Genomic DNA, 20,038 nt, shown 5'->3' with positions numbered 1-20,038 from the left:
ACTATCACAGTTAGTATTAAACCTAGCGTGGAAACTTAAAAAAAATGTAGTATGACTATTTGGACAGTACAATATAAAAACAGGCCATGGATCGCCAAAAACAGAGGGTAGATCACCATACCAGGGACCATGGGGACTTACAGTACCTCTGCTACCTGCATGGTCCCTGGCTGGATTTACACCATCCCCTCAGCTGTTGGCGACTGTATGCAAGATTAGCCACACATTAAAATGACACATATTCTACGATTAAAAAAATGGAAGATTAAATCTGACTTAAATCATTTTGGGACCTCAGGAGGACAATAATTTTACGGTACTTCAACCCCCTTCGAGGATACAGCCACTAACAATCTTAGCTGCTACTTCAACTTCCAATCATAAAATACTTATTTATTTACATGTCAGTCAATAAATTTAATTCTTTTAAGAATGCATAATTAAATGAGAACTTACATTACTAAAAACGTCCTTCATAGTTCTTGATTTAAAATAATTGTCCCTTGTGATGGAATATTCAACACAGTCAAGCAAGACATGCTTGACCGTGATTATTTCATCACAAGGGACGCAGAACGGAGGATCCTCACCTTTCAAAAGATATTCATGCGTATACCTAGCGTGGCCAGTACGACATCGTCGTAGTATGACCTCTTCAAATCTGGACCGACATCCCAAGTAGGAGTAACCAACAAATGGTTTTATTGCATGTAATTTATTGATACCTACTTGGGTGTCCCACTCCTTCTGCATCTGATCACAAATGTAAGATCTAATGGTGGTTTTATAATCACTGTAAGGAATAAGAAGTGGTGATACAGATTTGTTGAGCGCTGCTTTAGCAGCAAGGTCAGCCAATGTGTTACCAGATTCCAACATGGCTGGGTAACCAACAGATGACGATGTCGTATTGGCCAGTCGCAAGATAGTTATAAAGTTTAATAATTTCTATTAAAAGTGGATGTTTACATGATGGGTTTTTAATAGCCTGAAGGCAAGAAAGAGAGTCTGAATAGATTATGTACTGTTTATGTTTAGGATGTCTTTGGATATATTTAAGAGCTGTTAATATGACGTTAGCTTCTGCTGTAAAAATAGAACTATTATCTGGTAATCTAGAAGATATTGTTATGGATCCAATGACAGTGGCACAAGCAACTGCGCCACCGTCCTTGGACCCATCTGTAAATAAGGATTTATAATCGCTATATTTATGTTTCAACTGATTATATTCTTGTTTGTATTGTAGTTCATTAGTTTCTGATTTTTCTAATGTACTTACTGTTAGGTCGACTTGTGGCCTAACCAATTGCCAAGGAGGAGAAGAAAAAGACGGGAAGGAGCTATGTTTTCCAGCGCAATGCCGGTCGAAGAAAGAAAGGGTTTAATTCTGTGCCCAAGAGGTGGAACAAGAGAAGACGTTTTGTTGTACAAGTCCTCGTAGAGAGGATTGAAAACACAGTTATATGCAGGGTTAGCTTCATTGCAGTATAATTTAGTAATGTATTGTAAAGACTGTTTTATACGACGTTGAGTAAGAGATGGTTCATCGGCCTCAACGTAGAGACTGTCAATAGGTGAAGTTCTGAAGGACCCAAGACAAAGTCTTAGACCTTGGTGATGGACAGAATCTAATACTTTCACGTTGCTTTTGCAGGCTCCACCATATACAATGGAACCATAATCAAGTTTGGATCGTACCAATGATCTGTATAAATGAAGAAGGGTAGTTTGATCCCTTCCCCACTTAGAATTGGAAACAACCTTCAGCAAATCTAGTGCCTTCAGGCATTTAACTTTAAGAGATTTAATGTGTGGTAAGAAGGTTAAATGAGAATCGAAAATTATACCCAAAAATTTAGCCTCCTTTACAACTTTGATTGGAGTGCCATTTAAAGACAGTTCTGGGTCCATATGCGGTGTATATTTTCTACAAAAGTGTATACAATTAGTTTTTGTTTGAGAAAATTTAAAGCCGTTTTCAAGGCACCATTTATTTATTTTATTTAATCACAACTGTAATTGCCGTTCAATGGTGCGCATATTTTTACCACGACAAGAAATATTAAAATCATCCACCAAAAGTGATCCATTGATTGAATCAGTTAAAACCTTTGATAGACTGTTGATCTTAATACTAAACAGAGTGACAGACAAAATACTGCCTTGTGGGACACCCTGATCCTGAGTATAATGGTCAGACAGGGTTGAACCCACTCGGACTTGAAATTGCCTGTCATTTAAAAAGTTGGATTTAAATTGAGGCAGGCGGCCTCGTAGTCCAAAGTCATGTAAATCTTTTAAAATCCCATGTTTCCATGTCGTGTCGTATGCTTTTTCTAGATCGAAAAAGATTGACACAGCATGTTGTTTATTAATTATTGCATTCTTAACAAAAGATTCTAAACGCACTAAATGATCGATGGTACTTCTGTTTTTACGGAAACCACATTGTATATCTGTTATAAGGTTATTAGTCTACAAGTACCAAACAAGTCGATTATTTATCATGCGTTCCATGGTCTTGCAAACGCAGCTCGTTAGTGAAATTGGTCTATAATTCGATGGATCAGTATGATCACGTCCAGGTTTAGGTATTGGTACTACTATGGCATCTCGCCACGAGGGAGGAAATTTTGCAGTTGTCCAAATGTCATCAAATATATGTAAAAGTGTCTCTAAACAGGATTCTGGCAAGTGCTTCAGAAGTTGATAATGTATACCATCAGCACCGGAAGCAGTATCGTGAGCTTGGTCAAGAGCAGTATGAAGTTCATGTATTGAAAAGGTTTCATTGTAATCTTCCCCATTCTCTGAAGTAAAATTAATATATTTCTTCTCCTGCTGTTTTTGATATTTTTGGAATTCAGGTACATAATTTGATGAGGAAGAATGTTTCGCCAAAGTCTAACCAAGTTCATTAGCAATATCTGATTTATTAGTCAATAACTGATTCCATTCTTTAAGATGGTGAATACTAGATTTAGAGCCCTTACCTTTTATTTTCTGGATCATGTTCCATACCTTTGAAATTGGCGTACGTGAATGTATTTTTGAAACGTAATTTTGCCATGACTGGCGTTTATTTTGTTTAAAAGTACGCCTTGCTTTAGCATTTAAAATTTTAAATTTGTTTAAATTATGCATCATAGGATTGCGACGGAAATAATGTTCTGCTTTTTTCCTTGCCTTCCTAGCTTGTTTGCATTCATCGTTGAACCATGGTTTTCTGGTATACCCTCATCAGCTATGGAATTCAATTCCTCAGAAAAACATTGAATAGCATCAGGAACGTCAATAAAACGTTCAGGTTTAAGTTTTTCAGAACACAGTGTTTCATATAAAGCCCAGTTAGCCTTTTTAAAATTCCTTGATGATGGAGGCACATCGGATGGAGTTATAGATTTTAATATAGTAGGGAAATGGTCACTTCCACAGAGATCACTGTGGACTTACCACTCAAACTCATTAAGTAGTGAAGAGTCTGCAAGAGACAGATCTACAGAAGAGTAGGTGCCGGTTGCAGGGTGCAGATAAGTGCTTGAATCATCATTGTATAAACATAAGTCATTATTGGAGATAAAATCTTCCAGTATTTGACCTTTTGAGTTAGTGTTTGTACCACCCCATAGCGGGTTATGGCCATTGAGATCACCCATTATGATACACGGCTTTGGGAGCTGATCATAGAGACCTTGCAGATCTGACTTTTGGAGTGCTGAGGAAGGCGGTATATACAAAGAGCATAGTGTAAAAGTAACGTGAAGAGTAAGTCTCACTGCAACGGCCTGGAGGTTAGTTTTAAGAGCTACAGAACTATGGATAACATCTTGTTTAACGAGGATTGAAGATCCTCCAGTCACCCTGAGGGGAAAAATAATTGTATGCATCAAACTGACGTAAATTAAAAGTATCTGTCTGTTTCAGGTATGTTTCCTGTAAACAGAAAGCTGCTGGTGCAAAGTCTTGGACTAATAGCTGTAGTTCATTAAGATTAGTCCTTAATCCTCTACAATTCCATTGTATTATATTTTTGGAAGAAACTATGGTGGGTTGATTGGGGATCTACCCCGCACCTTTTTAGAGGGCGACAAGCTATGTGCCCGAGGATGGATGTTATCAGACACATCCATATCTTCTAGTGACCCAAACTTATTAAATAATTTGATCTTGTCTGACCCTTTAGGAGCTCGATTTGGTCTTGAAGTGTCTGATCTTGATTTGATCTTTGTTTTACCTGTCTGTTTCTCATTCTTCCCTGATTGTGATCCAAGTTGAGAAACGGGAGATTGTTGCTGAGAAAAGTTCTGCAGATCAGGAAGTAAATCTGCTGTCTGTGTTGATTGCTCAGGAGAAAGGTTTTTAGGAATGTCTGTGTTTATCGAGGTCAAGTCTGTTTGACAGGCATGTGACAAGGTAATGACTTGAGAAGTATTTTCTTTGTTGGTCATTTCTGATGGCTTTCTGGCGATGGAGGCATAAGTTTCACTAGTATCCCTTGACTGTATCAACTTTTTGGCTTCAGCAAAACTGACATTATTAGTGTATTTAATCCTGTTGATCTCCATCTGCTTTTTCCAAGTGGGACAATCCTTAGAAAATGCTGAAAGATTTCCATTGCAGTTGGCACATTTTTTGGAGCTACTTTCACAATCTTCTGTTACATGAGTAGTCTCAGCACAGTGAGCACATGTAACAGACAATGTGCAAGTCTTCACACCATGTCCAAACTTCTGGCATTTGAAACATCTCAGAGGATTGGGGATGTATGCATCAACATTAACGCTGTAGAAGCCTGACCTGATTGATTTGGGTGGATTTGGCGCAGAAAAAGAAAACAGGTATGTGTTAGTTGGAACACTTTCATTGTCTTTTCGAGTGGAAAATCTTTTGACATACATCACACCTTGATCCTTCATTTCCGATGCAATGTCAATCTCGGTCATATCTGCAAATAGACGATCTCGGTCTCGTACAGGACCTTTACTGGTGTTCAGTGTTCTATGCGCAGAGACCTTAACCGGAACTCCAACAAACGTTTCAATGGACAACAGGTTTGTTGCTTGCTGTTTTCTATTACATTCAAGTAATAAACATCCTGAACGCAAGCGTTTCACATCTTTAATGTCTCCTGCTATTCCACGGATACCTTTAGATATCGCAAATGGATTCAGCTTTAAAGGAGTATTATCAAGAGTCTCAAGGATCAGAAAACGAGGCCAGTAATCAATAGATTTGCAGGGTCGCTGTTCATCATTGTCGAGTTGGCGTTTCGTTTTTTTTGTTTGGGGTTTGGTATTCCATGGTAAGTTAGTATGAATTCGTCATCCGAGCTCCCCACCCCCCACGGAGTATCACAAGGACAATACTAAGAGCAGGCGGGTTTCCAGCCTGCAGCACCAAGGATATCCGGATGATATACTCAAGCAGAATAATTAGCAAGTAATTATTCCACCAGATTGGCCCATGAGCCACTGCCTTCTGGACATAGGACTCAAGGCAAGATTCGAAATTTGAGTTATTCAATCGTAAAATAGACATATCATCACAAAGCCATGACAACTGAGAAAAGACAAAATGGTTTCTAAAAATTTATGCAGTAAAATTTACATGTACAGGGCTTAGCATGACCTGCCGATTGGTTGAACGGGGCCCATTCAACCTCCTGTCTAGGTGAAGTAAGGGTCGAAGGGGGTGTGTTGAGCAAAGGGAACGCGGTCACAGGCCCCCAGTGCCCTCAGAGTCCACAACGGGGGTGCCGGCGAGCTCTTGGCGTTACCCAGCACCTACCACGAAGAGGTGGCTCGCTACGGGTGCCTGCAACGTAAGTCCCAATGGCCCCTGGTTTCGTGATGTACCATCAGTTGTTGCTAATATATAACATGTTTTCATCTCGTATTGTCATCTATAGTTACACTGTCGTAAATTAGAGTCTGTGACAATCTGTTTTGGTACCCGTGAACGGCAACCTCCTCGTGGTGGGTGCTGGGTAACGCTGAGAGCCGTTCACCCCCGTTGTGGACCCGGGGGCATATTTGGTCCAGCAACCAGTTTGCCGTGGGTTGCGGCCCGTGTCGGTGGAGGAGGGGATCCTGGTGGTTGAGGGCAATGGGAGCAGGACCAGTGTTTCTATTGCTCAACACACCACTTTGGCGATGAATTCACCTTGATGGATGTTTTAATGGGCCCGGTTCAACCAATCGGCTGGTCACGCCAAGCTCTGTGCATGGATTTTATATAATTGCACAAAATGGGATTTGAAATTGTCTGTATTTTGGTCTTGGTGCCCTTGGATTATAGAATAATACTTAACTTGAATTTTGTCAACATGAACTTTGCCTAGAGTCTTATGCTTTTCTGCTGGAGTATATCATCCGAGTATCCTTGGTGCTGCAAGTTGGAGACCCACTTGTACTTAGCATCGTCTTCATGATACTCCGTGGTGGGTGGGGAGCTCGAATGAAGAATCTTAAAACACTAACCATGGATTACGAAACTCCCCTAAAGAAAACATCTCGACACTGATCCTGATCATGATGACCATAGGCAGCAAAAATCAAATGACTACTGGCCACATTTTAGTAATGGAAACTAAAGATAACACACGATTGAAGTTGAATCCTTTTGCAGTGCAAAAGGCATACAAGGCATATCTGGTGATGTGAAAAACATTAGACTTTTGCGTTCAGGGTCATTGCTCATTGAGTGCAGCAAAAGGTAACAAGCAACTAATTTGATGTCAGCTGAAACGTTCGTCGGCATTCCGGTATCAGTCTCTCCTCACAGATCACTTAACACCAGCAAAGGAGTTGTTAGAGACAGAGATCGATTGTTTGCAGACATGTCCGAACTTGATATTGTTTCGGAAATGAAAGACCAAAGAGTCATTTACGTCAAGCGTTTTACAACACGCAAAAACCACGAAACCGTTCAGACGAACTCTTACATGTTTTCATTTTCTTCTCCTAATGCTCCCAGATCAATAAAGGCAGGATATTGTAACGTGACCGTTGACACCTACATACCAAATCCTTAGAGGTGTTTCAAATGCCAGAAATTTGGTCATGGTGTTAGTACTTGTACATTGTCCGTTGTATGTGCTCACTGTTGTGAGAAGACACATACAACAGAAGATTGCGAGAGCACTTTTAAGAAATGAACCAACTGCTCGGGTGCTCACTCATCTTTTTCCAACGATTGACCAGTTTGGATACAGCATATGGAGATCAATAAGATCAAATTTACTCAAAACATTAGTTTCTCTGATGCAAAAACAGATTGTCTTAGGTTCTGAGATTCAGGAAACGTATGCTTCCATTGCAAAATCACCGTCTGATAAAAACCCTACAGTAGCCTCATCTGCAAAATGTCAAACGAACTTGACTTGGCTTAAAACCGAATCTCCTAAGATGTTACCGCCTGTAATATCTACACAAACTCTGGAACCACTTCCTGACACGCCCCAAACCCAATCAGAACCATCTTCTGCTTGTGACACATCTTCTCAGGCATCTCAAATGACTCAGTCTAACAGAAACGTTCAACCAGTTGTCCAAAGCAAAACCAAACTGAAACCAGATTCTTTCAAAACGTCCATTCTAGGGCACATAGCTTGTCGCCCTCGAAAAAGGTACGGGGTAGTTCCCCTATTAATCTACCTAAAAGATAAGTCCATCTCAGCATATCGTGCAGTGGAACTGTAGAGGACTACGAACAAATCGTAATGAAATACAGTTGTTAATATAGGATTTAGCACCATCAGCGTTCTGTCTGCAACAGATAACTTTAGTTTACGTCAGTTTGAAGCGTATCATTATTTTTCACTAATACTAAAGGCAAGATACTTGAAGATTCCATTTCAAATAATGATCTGTGCATATTTAATGATGATTCAAGCACCTATCTGCACCCTGCAACTGGCACTTATTCTTCTCTAGATTTATCTCTCGCAGATTCTAACCTCCTCACAGAATTTGATTAGTCTGTTCATAATGACCCTCCCAACTATCCTCTCAGAAATTACTCCACCTGATTCTCCATCGTTTACGAGATGGAACTTTTCGAAGGCTAACTGGTCTTTATATCAAACTGTGTGTGAATCCAAACTGCGACCTGAGTGTTTCAGTGATATAACCGATCCCATTCAAACTTGTTTCTGATATTTTAAATAAAATAGCTGATGAGTGTATACCAAAGTCCTCTACGACTCCACATGTACGAAAACCATGGTTCAATGCAAATTGTAGACAGGCCAGAAAAGCCAGGAAAAGGGCAGACCATTATTTTCGCCGTCATCCAACTGTCCATAACATAATTCAAAATACTGAATGCAAAGGCGCGTAGTACGTTTAAACAAAACAAACGACAATCTTGGAGAAATTATGTCTCCAAACTTAATTCACGCACGCCAGTGTCCAAAGTATGGAACATGGTTCAAAGAATTAAAGGTAAAGGTTCAAAATCTACCGTACGCCATCTCAAAGATGGTGATAATTTAATTACTGACAAATGTCAAATTGCAAATAAAATCAGCGAGACTCTTGCCAAAAAGATCCGTCAAACTACAGACCGATATCTCTCACTAGCTGTGTCTGTAAAACCATGGAACGTATGGTGAATAATAGATTTACTTGGTATCTTGAAACCAATAACCTAACAACCAATATTCAGTGTGGTTTCAGGAAAACTCGTAGTACCTTTGACCATTTGGTACGTTTAGAATCCTTCGTTAAAAATGATATAGTAAACAAACAACATGCTGTATCAATTTTCTTTGATCTTGAGAAAGCTTATGATACAACCTGGAAATATGGCATTTTGAAAGATTTGCATGATTTTGGTTTGAGAGGCCGTTTGCCTCTTTTCATATCACAGTTTTTAAAAGACAGGCAATTTCAAGTTCGAGTGGGTTCTACCCTGTCTGATCATTACAATCAGGATCAAGGTGTCCCTCAAGGCAGTATTTTGTCTGTCACACTTTTTAGCATCAAGATGAATAGTTTATCAAAGGTTTTAAATGATTCCTTTGATGGATCATTATTTGTGGATGATTTTAATATTTCCTGTCGTGGTAAAATATGCATACAATTGAACGGCAACTGCAGCTATGTTTATACAAAATAAATAAATGGTGTCTTGAAAACGGCTTTAAATTTTCTAAATCCAAAACATATTGTATACATTTTTGTAGACAATATAAGCCTCATAAAGACCCAACATTATCTTTAAATGGCACCCCTATCAAACTTGTAAAGGAGGTCAAGTTCTTGGGTTTGATTTTCGACTCTCATTTAACATTCTTACCACATATTAAATCCCTTAAAGCTAAATGCCTGAAGACACTAGATTTATTAAAAGTTGTTTCAAATACAAAGTGGGGAGGGTATCAACCTACCCTCCTTCACTTAAACAGATCATTAGTACGATGTAAACTTGATTATGGCTCCATCCTATATGATGGACCATGTAAAAGTAACCGGAAACTTTTAGATTCTGTTCACCACCAAGGTCTAAGACTTTGTCATGGGTCCTTCAGAACCTCACCTTATTTACAGATGGGTCCAAGGACAGTGGTGCAGTGGCTTGTGCCACTGCCAGTAAATCCAGAACAATATCTTCTAGATTACCAAACAACAGTTCTCTTTTAACAGCTGAAGCTTACGCCATATTAACGGCTCTTAAATATATTCAAAGACACCCTAAACATAAAGAGTACATCCACTTTTAATTGAAATTATTGAATTGTATAGTAATCTTGCTACTGGCCAATACGACATCGTATTCAGTTGGTTACCAAGCCACGTAGGCATTTCTGGTAACGCAATGGCCGATCTTGCTCCTAAGGCAGCACTCAACAAATCTGTGACACTACTTCTTATTCCCTACACTGATTACAAGGCTACCATTACATGGTATATCCGTGATCTGATGCTGAAGAAGTGGGTCACCCAAGTGGGTGGGTGTAAATAAATTACATGCAATGAAACCATATATTGGGTATACCCACTTGGGTTGTCAGTCCAGATTTGAAGAGGTCATTTTGCGGCGATGTCGTATTGGCCATACACGATATACTCATGAATAACTTTTGAAAGGTGAGGATTCTCCGTTCTGCATCCCTTGTGATGAAAGAATCACAGTCAAGCATATCACATAGGGATCAGTATTTTAATTCACGAACTATGAAGGATCTTTTCACTAATACCAGCTCTCATTTAATTATTGCATTTTTAAAAGAATTAGATTTGTTCTCCTGAGAGAGTACGTAAGTCCCAAAACATTCGATGTAAATTTCTATGTACCAGGTTTTTAATCGTAGTATTCTTATTGTTTTAATTTTGGCTAGCATTTTGTACACTCGCCAGCAGCTGAAGGGAGGGTGGAAATCCAGCTAGGGTCCATGCAGCCATGCAGGTAGCAGGTCCCTAGTATGGTGATCTACCCTCTGTTGTTGGCGATCTATAGTCCGTTTTTATATATTGTATTGTCTAAATAGTGATATTAGTTTTAACGTTTCATGCTAGTTTTAATTGAAATTGTGATATTCTAGTTGTTGTACTGTCTTTCGTTGACGGATTTTTACAATATGCATATATTTCATTTAAGTGCTCATTTAAGTGTTCATTTAAGTGTTCTCGTCACCATATGACTGCGATAATGCCGATGTGACGTAAAATATTAACTCACTCACTCACTCTGTTTGTTTTACAGTCTTTCGATGAAAGACAAGGGGTAAATACTTCAATGTCAAAACCGTTAAGGATCTTTTTACCACTGTTAGTGTCCATGTAATTATTGGCTTTTTAAAAGAAATTGATTTCATGATTGAATTTTGATTACTGTGTTGTAAATAGATGTATTTTAATTATCGGTAGTATAAATTAGCAACTGGTATTGTTAATGGCTGTATCCTCAAAGGGGGTTAAAGTATCGTAAAATTATTGTCCTCCTGAGAGGGTACGTAAGTCCCAACACTTTTCTCAGTTTAATTTTTGCTTACCCGATTTTAAACGTAGTATATTTGTTCTTTTAAAAATTTGGCTAAACTTTCGCACAATCGCCAACGGCTGAAAGGATGGTGTAAAAATCCAGCTAGGGTCCATGCAGGTAGCAAAGGTACTGTAAGTCCCCATGGACCCTGGTATGGTGATCTTCCTTCAGTTTCGGTCTATGGCCTGTTTATATATTGAATCGTCCTCTAGAGTTAACTTTTTTAGATTTAATTACTAGTTTTACATGTCTGCCTGTGACAGTCTAGTTGTTTTACTGTCCTTCGTTGACAGGTTTTTTACCATTCTCAATTAGGTATATTATTATTGGTTCTCGTCACAAAACATTAACTCACTCACTCACTCTTGTCCAAATAGTTATATCAGTTTTACCGTTCCACTCTAGTTTTACTCGCAACTGTGATATTCTAGTCGTTTTACTGTCCTTTGATGACAGGTTTTTATCATATAGCCATATCCCATTTCAATTTCAAATCTGTTCTCGTCACAATATGGCTGAAATATTGCCGATATCACGTTAAATATTAACTCACTCACTCACTTCGATGACAGGTTACCATTAATATACAAAAGGAATTGTTCGCGTCACGTTAGGGCTGAAATATTGCCATTGTGGCGATAAATTTATCTCACTCCAATACACAGCGTTATGCTTCGCTCATCCGGCCTCTAGGTTCCATTTGAAACATTAAATTCCCGTGGCATAACAATTATGGATGCAACAGGTGCTGCCTTCGCTAGTGAGTGATTGAGTTAATATTTAACGTCACATCGGCAATATTTCAGCCACATCGTGACGAGAACATTCAACAATGAAAACGACCATATGTACATTACCAAACCCGTCAACAAAGGACAGCAAAAGAACTAGAATATCACAATTATCATTTCGACTAGCATGGAAAGTTAAAATTAATATCACCATCTGGATAAAACAATGTAAAAAAAGACTATAGATCTCCCAACAACCGAAGGCAGATCACCACACCAGGGAACATGTGGACTTACAGTACCTTTCCTACCTGCATGGACCCTAGTTGGATCTACACCATCCCTTCAGCCACTGGTGAGTATGAAATGCTAGCGAAAATTAAAATACCATGAATACTACGATTAAAAACCTGGTAGACTTAAATTTACATCGAATGTTTTGGGACTTACGTACCCTTTTGAGGAGGACAATAATACTACAATACTTCAACCCCCTCGAGGGCAGAGCCACTAACAATCTGTTATTAATCTATTATTTATTTCATGTAATGTTTTTATACCTACTTGGGCGTTCCACTTCTTCTGCATCAGATCACGGATAGAAGATCTAATGCAAGCTTTATAATCATTTTAAGGAATAAGAAGTGGTGTCACAGATTTGTTGGCTGCTGCCTTAGCAGCAAGATCGGTCATTGCGTTACCAGAAATGCCTACGTGATTGGGTAAGCAACAGAGTACGATGTCGTACTGGCCAGTTGCAAGATCATTGTACAATTCAATAATATCAATTAAAAGTGGATGTTTACAAGACAATTTTAACAGCCTGAAGGCAAGAAAGAGAGTCGGAAAAGATTACATACTCTTTATGTTTAGGGTGTCTTTGAATATATTTAACAGCCGTTAATATGGCGTTAGTCTCTGCTGTAAAGATAGAAGTACTGTCAGGTAATCTAGAAGATATTGTTCTGGATCCAGTGACAGTGGCACAGACCACTGTGCCACCGTCCTTGGACCCATCTGTAAGTAAGGATTTGCCATTGCTATATTTATGTTTCAATCGATTGTATTCTTGTTTATATTGTAATTCGTTCGTTTCTGATTTTTTAAACGTAGTTAATGTTAGGTCAACGTATGGCCTAACAAACTGCCAAGGAGGAAAAGGAAGTCGCGAAGGAGCTATATGTGCCAGCTCAATGCCGGAAGCAGCAAGAAATGGCTTAATTCTCAACCCAAGAGGCGGTACAAGAAAAGACTTTTTGTTAAACAAATCCTCATACATAAGATTAAAGACACAATTAGATATTGGATTAGACTCATTAGAAGCTAATTTTGTAATGTATTGTAAAGATAGTTTTATACGGCGTTGGTTGAGGGAAGACTCATCAGCTTCGACGTAAAGACTGTCGATAGGAGAGGTTCTAAAAGAACCAAGACAAAGTCTCTGGCCTCGGTGATGGACAGAATCAAGTAGTTTTATGTTGCTTTGATAGGCTCCACCATATACGATGGAACCATAATCACCTTTAGATCGCACGAGTGATCTGTATAAGTGAAGGAGTGTAGTTTCCTCCCCTCCCCATTTTGAATTAGACCTTTAATGAATCTAGTGCTTTCAAGCATTTGGCTTTTAGAGATTCAATATGGAGCAAAAAGGTCAAATGTAAATCGAAAATAAGTCCCAAGAACTTGGCCTCCTTGACCACTTTGACTGGGGTACCACTTAGAAATAGTTCTGGGTCTTTATGGGGTTTGTATTTACGACAGAAGTGTATACAACTGGTTTTTGAGTTGGAAAACTTGAAGTCGTTTTCGAGACACCATTTGTCTATTTTCTTTAAGCACAACTGTAGTTGCCGTTCAGAAGTATGCTTATTTTTCCCACGACAAGAAATATTAAAATCATCCACAAACATCAATTGAATCGTTTAAAACTTTTGATCAACTATTTATCTTTATACTAAAAGTGTGACTGACTATTTAAAACACTGCCTTGTGGAGCATCCTGATCCCGATTGTAATGATCAGACAGGGTAGAACCCCCACGGACTTGAAATTGTCTGTTATTTAAAGATTTGGCTATGAATTCAGGCAAACGACCTCCCAAACGAAATCATGTAAATCTCTCAAAATGCCATATTTTCAGGTTGTGTCATATGCCTTCTCAAGATCAAAAAAGATTGTTTATTAATCAGCGCGATTTTAACAAACGGAAACCACACTGTATATCTGTTATAAGGTTATTTGTTTCCAAGTACCCAACAAGTCGATTATTTACCATGCGTTCCATGGTTTTGCAAACTCAGCTAGTTAATGAAATCAGACGATAATTGGATGGATCCGTATGATCACGTCCAGGTTTAGGTATTGGTACTACTATAGCGTCACGCCATGAAGAAGGAAATTTCCCGGAAGTCCAAATATCATCAAGAATATATAAGAGCGTCTCTAAACAGGATTCTGGTAAGTGCTTCAGTAGTTCATAATGTATGTTATCAGCTGCTGTAGCAGTATCATGAGCTTGATCAAGAGCAGTGTGGAGTTCATGAATAGGAAACGTTTCCTTATAATCTTCCCCATTATCAGAATTGAAATTAACAGTTTTCTTGCCTTGTTGTATTTGATATTGCTGAAATAGGTATATAATTAGAAGAGGAAGAATGTTTAGCGAGAGTTTCGCCCAGTTTCGCAATATCTGATTTATCAGTAAGTGATTGATCTCCATGTTTAAGATGATGGACAGTAGATTTAGTACCTTTACCTTTGATTTTCTGGACCGTGTTGTCCTTGGACATGGGTGTCCGAGAATTTATTTTGGATCCATAATTTTGCCAAGATTGGCGTTTGTTCTGTTACAAAGTACGCCGCGCTTTAGCATTTAAAATTTATTTAAATTATGCACCATAGGACGGCGACAGAAATTATGTTCTGCCTTTTTCCTTGCCTTCCTAGCTTGTTTGCAGTCATTGCTGAACCATGCTTTTCGAATATGTGGTACAGCAAAGGGCTTTGGTATACACTCATCGGCTATGGAATTCAATTCATCGGAAAAGCATTTAATAGCATCTGGAACGTCAATAAAACGTTCGGGTTTACGCTTTTCAGCAAACAGTGTTTCATATAAGGCCCAGTTAGCCTTTTAAAACTTCCGCCTTGATGATGGAGGAACATCAGAAATATAGTATAGCAGGAAAATAGTCACTTCCACAGAGGTCATCGTGAACTGACCATTCAAATTTATTGAGTAGTTCTGAATTTGTGAGTGACAAGTCGAGAGCAGAATAGGCCCCTGTACCATTGTGTTAAAATGTGCTGGAACCATCTTTATGAATACATAAATCATTGTCAGGACAAAAGTCCTCCAGTAATTTACCTTTAGCGTTCGTAGTTACACTACCCCAGAGTGGGTTGTGCCCATTTAAATCTCCTATTATAATACATGGCTTCGGGAGTTGGTCATATAGAGCTTGAAGATCGGTTTGGGCAAACGTCGAAGACGGCGAAATATAAAGAGAGCATAGCGTAAACGCTACATGTAAAGTATTTCTCACTGCAACAGTGTGCATATTAGTATGAAGTGAAAGGGCTTTGAATAACATTTTGTCTGACAAGAATGGATGATCCGCCAGTGGCCCTAGCACCCGGAGGGGAAAACACTGATATGCATTTAAATGACGAAGGTCAAATGTATCCGTTTGTTTTAGATATGCCTCTTGGAGACATATTGTTGAAGGTGTAAAATCTTGGACTAGTAGTTGTAATTCATGTAAATTAGTCCTCAATCCTCTACAGTTCCACTGTACAATATTCTTGGAATAAACTATCTTTTTTTTTTTTTTTTTTTTTGGGGGGGGGGGATTTATTGGGGATCTAACCCACACTCTTTTAAATGGCGACAAGCCATGTGTCCTAGAATGGACGTTTTCAGATACTTCCATGTCTTCAAGAGACCCATATTTAATTGAACAATTGAACTATATTTTGTGACCCTTTAGGAGCTCTGCCACTTTGTTGTTTTTGATCAGGCTTTGACTTCGATTTACTTTTCACCGTGTATTGACTATCAGCTGTCGATTGAGACTTTGAGTGTGACTGAGATGATTATGATGATTTGTAATGAGAAGAAGACTTTGATGTACCAGGAGGTGATTCCTCAGTCTGGGATGATATAGAAGGGTATAAAAGCTGTGGAGAATCACAATTTTATCCAGGTCAAGGTAGTTTGGCAGCCTGTGGATGATTTTGTTATTTTAGAGCTAGACTCAGATAATGTTTTTGCTTCTGTAGCATAACTTTCTGGAAGGTCAGATCTCTTCACCAGTTTCTTTGCCTCAGTGAAAGAGATATTTTGGGTGAACCTTATTTTGTTAATCGCTATTTGCTCTTTCCAAATTGGACACTGTTTTGACGAAGATGAATGGTCGCCTGAACAGTTGGTACATTTTTTTAAATGTGCAGGTATTTACACCGTGTCCATATTACTGGCATTTAAAACACCTGAGCGGGTGTTTTAACTTGGATATTGCAGTAACCTGCCTTCACTGATTTGGGAGCATTTGGCTTTGAAAAAGAGAACAGATACGTATTCGTTTGGAATGTTTGATGTTTTTTCGTGTTGAAAACCGCTTTACAGACAGCACACCTTGATCTTTCATTTCTCATGCTATGTCAAGTTCGGACATATCAGCAAACAATCGATCACGATCTCTGACTATACATTTACTTGTGTTCAAGGTATTTTGAGCAGAGACCGTGACCGGAATGCCGAAGTGGTGTGTTGAGCATTAAGAACACTGGTCCTGCTCCCATGCCCTCAACCACCAGGATCCCCTCCTCCACCGACACGGGCCGCAACCCACGGCACACGGGTTGCTGGACCAAATATGCCCCCCGGTCCACAAGGGTGGTAAACAGTTCTCAGCGTTACCCAGCACCCACCACGAGGAGGTGATCGTTCACGGGTGCCTGCTTTCGCTAGAATACTAACGTATACTTTCACTTCGAAATAATTAAAATGCTTAGGAAGTGCGGTGGATAGCTATGCTGCTAACTAGTCTAAATCCTAATCTAACGGATTGTATTTTCCTACAGTTTGGTATGTTGGAGACGGTAATAGCTGGTATAGTCGAGACGTGCCCCAAACATCTTCAACATCGAAGAGTGCATGTCACTGCTGGAGTGTGTCTGTTCAGCTTTGGAATTTCCATCTCCTATGCAACTGAAGTGAGGCTCTTAGAACTTAAAATATTTGTTTCATCTATCTGAGGATTTATTGAGGCGTATGAAGCCTCGTGAAAGAAGTGAGCTGTTGCGTTGTAGATATGATGGCATCGATATATATATATGTAAGTGGCCTGTAGGAAAACAGAAAAAAACATGAGGAAAGAGTTCACTGTTTCACAACTCGGATTTCAGCCTCCTTGTGGCAATATCGATGCAATTTCATGTCACACACGCCTTTGTTCGTGGTTTTATACGTTACATGGGTGTAATGACTTTCACATTGTTTGTTTGTCCCTATTTCAGGGTGGCGTGTACCTGTTTCAGCTATTAGAATGGTATGCATCGTCGTTCAACTTACTGCTCATTGCTTGTCTTGAGTGTGTCGCCATGAATTGGATCTATGGTAAATGAAACTACCCTTTGTGAAAGTGAATAGGTGTGAAATGCAATCGGGTTAATGGGTGCCTGAACCTGTTCAATTGCAAATAGTCGGATTCAGTGAAAATGGCAGATCTCTTGGTGGTACATGCAAGAAACGAGACATTATGGAGTAATGATTTTAAGTCACATCGGCAATATTTCAACCACATCGTGACTGAAACGAAGTCATAATTTCATAATGAAAAGAGGTAAATCATAAACCTCTGTCAACGGAGGAAAGTAAAATAGTACTGTACATTTGTTCTCTGCATGGACCCTAGCTGGATTTTCACCATCCCTTCAACCGTGAGCAAGTCTAGACAATTTAGCCATTAAAACAACACAATTTCTATCGTTTAAAAATAATGGCATATTTAAATTTACTTGCAATGTTTTGAGACTCACGTACCCGAACACCATAGATTCAGGAGGTATTACTTTTGACAAGTAGCATAGATGCATTCCTTGTTTTCCTATGACGTCCCCATTAAATGTCATATTTATCATCCACATGACGTCCTACAGGTTCGGAGAGATTCAGCGACGATGTTGAGATGATGATGGGAAGACGTTACCCTTGGGTACTTAAAGTCGTGTCTTCCTACTTCACCCCTGTCATCCTGTTTGTAAGTTCAACTTTAAACAGACCACAATACAGCAGTGATGCTGATTACCAAGGTTCTGATTGAAAGTGTCGTGCATCCGATACTGAGATACATTTGCCATTGTTGAGTCATAAATTGTCTTGTACCTCATATGTGATCCGTCATTAGGGTACATGATGGAATAAACATCAGAATTACAGGTTCAAGGAAGGATATCCAGAGATATTGTAGGTCATAACGATTTACTTCAGTCGCTGTTCAACCAAATTGGCTATGCAAATAACATTACATGACCATGATGCAGACGATCAATAAGGCCACACAGTCCTTGTGTAACTGCAGAGGCACCCAAGTCATGTGAGGCTCATGGTTCGATGTTCGGTTCGAAATCCAGTTTGTCTTAACTACGTTTCTTTGTCTCTTATCACCATATCCGAACTTGTGGGGTTTCACCTAACTGTCAATGACTCCCTGCTGTTTATTCTTATCATGCTGATATTCTGCGAGATAACTGCGGCATTGTCCATACTGGTTTACTGCGTTTCTTGGACCGTTAACACCATATCTGACCTAGATATCTATATTTCACCAAACTGACACTTCATGTTCATGCGTCACTTCCTGCTGTCTATTTACATCAAGATGCCATTCCTTGTTTTAACTGCCAAACTGTTAATACAGCTTCATGAATGTACTGCTTTTCAATCGCAGGCGTCCTTGATTCTTTCCCTGTTTCTCTACGACCCCCCAAGCTATGGGGAATATATCTACCCTGAATACGCTAAGGTCATTGGAATCTTAATGGCAGTTGCGATGTCATTGCCCATACCTGTCATGTTGGTATACCAGCTCATCAAACAGAACGGAACATTTCTTGAGGTGGGTTTACATGTGTAGCAAAACATGGTGTGCAGGATATGAATAAACGTGACCATAGATATATGTGGCAATAGGTCATATTAGGTCATTAACATTGCCATTAACATTGCGTGTACATGGCAGAAACGATCGTAATAATGCCTTACACTTGGCTGTGGTAGACACCTCCACTTTTAACAGGTCTGTGACAACAATGAAGTACAATTTTGTTCCTGTATTTGTTCATTTGAACACTTTTCCTTTTGGGGTGGTGCATAGGTAAGTCAGAGCACCTTCACATTTCACAAGTACCACGAGTCACCTATGTCAGTGACCCATGAAAGACCGACTAGAATTGCCTGAAATGTACAACATCTATTTCTTATGATTGTGGAAATGTTTCGTGGCTTCTACTTATACAGAGTTAGTGAGGTAATTCTGACGTCACTATTTTAGCTGCACCGTGAAGAGATGGAACTAACCACAAATTTATTTTGACCTGAAACGTCTTGAAAGAACGGGGCAACAATACGATAACAAATCACTTCTGTAAACCTATTTGAGACCATGTAAAAAAAAGATTAAAAGGGCCAAGAACCAAAGTGCTGACACTAAAGTAGTCTCCATCGAGCATTTCATACTAGTACTTCTGCTTTCTCTGCAGCTGTTTGTGAGTGTACACAGTTCCAGCCGTCAGTCTGTAAAATAAACTACGCTTAAAACATAAAGAAAGATAATTATATCCTCCGAATGACATCGAGTTATATACCATGAATTATCTATCCATGTGATACATAAGGGCTAATTTATATCATTTACTGAAAATGAGGTTTATGCAACTAACAGCGTCTCCGCCTCGCAAGTTCTCCGTCCACAGACTGGGGTCCATCACGGCCTGAGGACAAACAACGGTATCTTCAGAAGATGCACAATGGGCCTGAACCTCTTATCATGCAACGATTAGACTCGGAGAACAACCCGCATGAAGCATCGAAAAGCAAACAGCATGCTCTGGGATGTGTCATTGCTGAAGCATAATCTTATATTTTATGTTCACTCGATATGGTGTATGTATTCCTCAATTGCATTTAACAGTGTCACTGAATATTATTTTACACTTTAATCAATACGACAGTTGTCGCAGCCACTGAGAGCAATAGATCTTCCGTATACTGATGCTTACAGCTTCGTAACAGACGTAAAACTACACTGTCG

At 39.2% G+C, this 20,038-nt stretch overlaps 1 protein-coding gene across 1 annotated transcript in view; it reads left to right on the top strand.

The window, feature by feature from the left end:
• LOC137257395 (sodium- and chloride-dependent glycine transporter 2-like) overlaps positions 1–19,861 on the top strand; it is a 49,316-nt gene extending 29,455 nt beyond the window's left edge. The window contains exons 9-13 of the mRNA XM_067794726.1: positions 16,809–16,940; positions 17,244–17,343; positions 17,886–17,986; positions 18,677–18,844; positions 19,670–19,861. Of these exons, the coding sequence (XP_067650827.1) occupies positions 16,809–16,940; positions 17,244–17,343; positions 17,886–17,986; positions 18,677–18,844; positions 19,670–19,861 (693 nt within the window). The remainder of the gene's footprint in view (positions 1–16,808; positions 16,941–17,243; positions 17,344–17,885; positions 17,987–18,676; positions 18,845–19,669) is intronic.
• Positions 19,862–20,038: the final 177 nt, after the last annotated feature.

Source organism: Haliotis asinina, chromosome 12 (assembly GCF_037392515.1).
Source record: "Haliotis asinina isolate JCU_RB_2024 chromosome 12, JCU_Hal_asi_v2, whole genome shotgun sequence".
Lineage (NCBI taxonomy): Eukaryota > Metazoa > Mollusca > Gastropoda > Lepetellida > Haliotidae > Haliotis > Haliotis asinina.
This window is presented reverse-complemented; position numbering and strand designations above follow the sequence as displayed.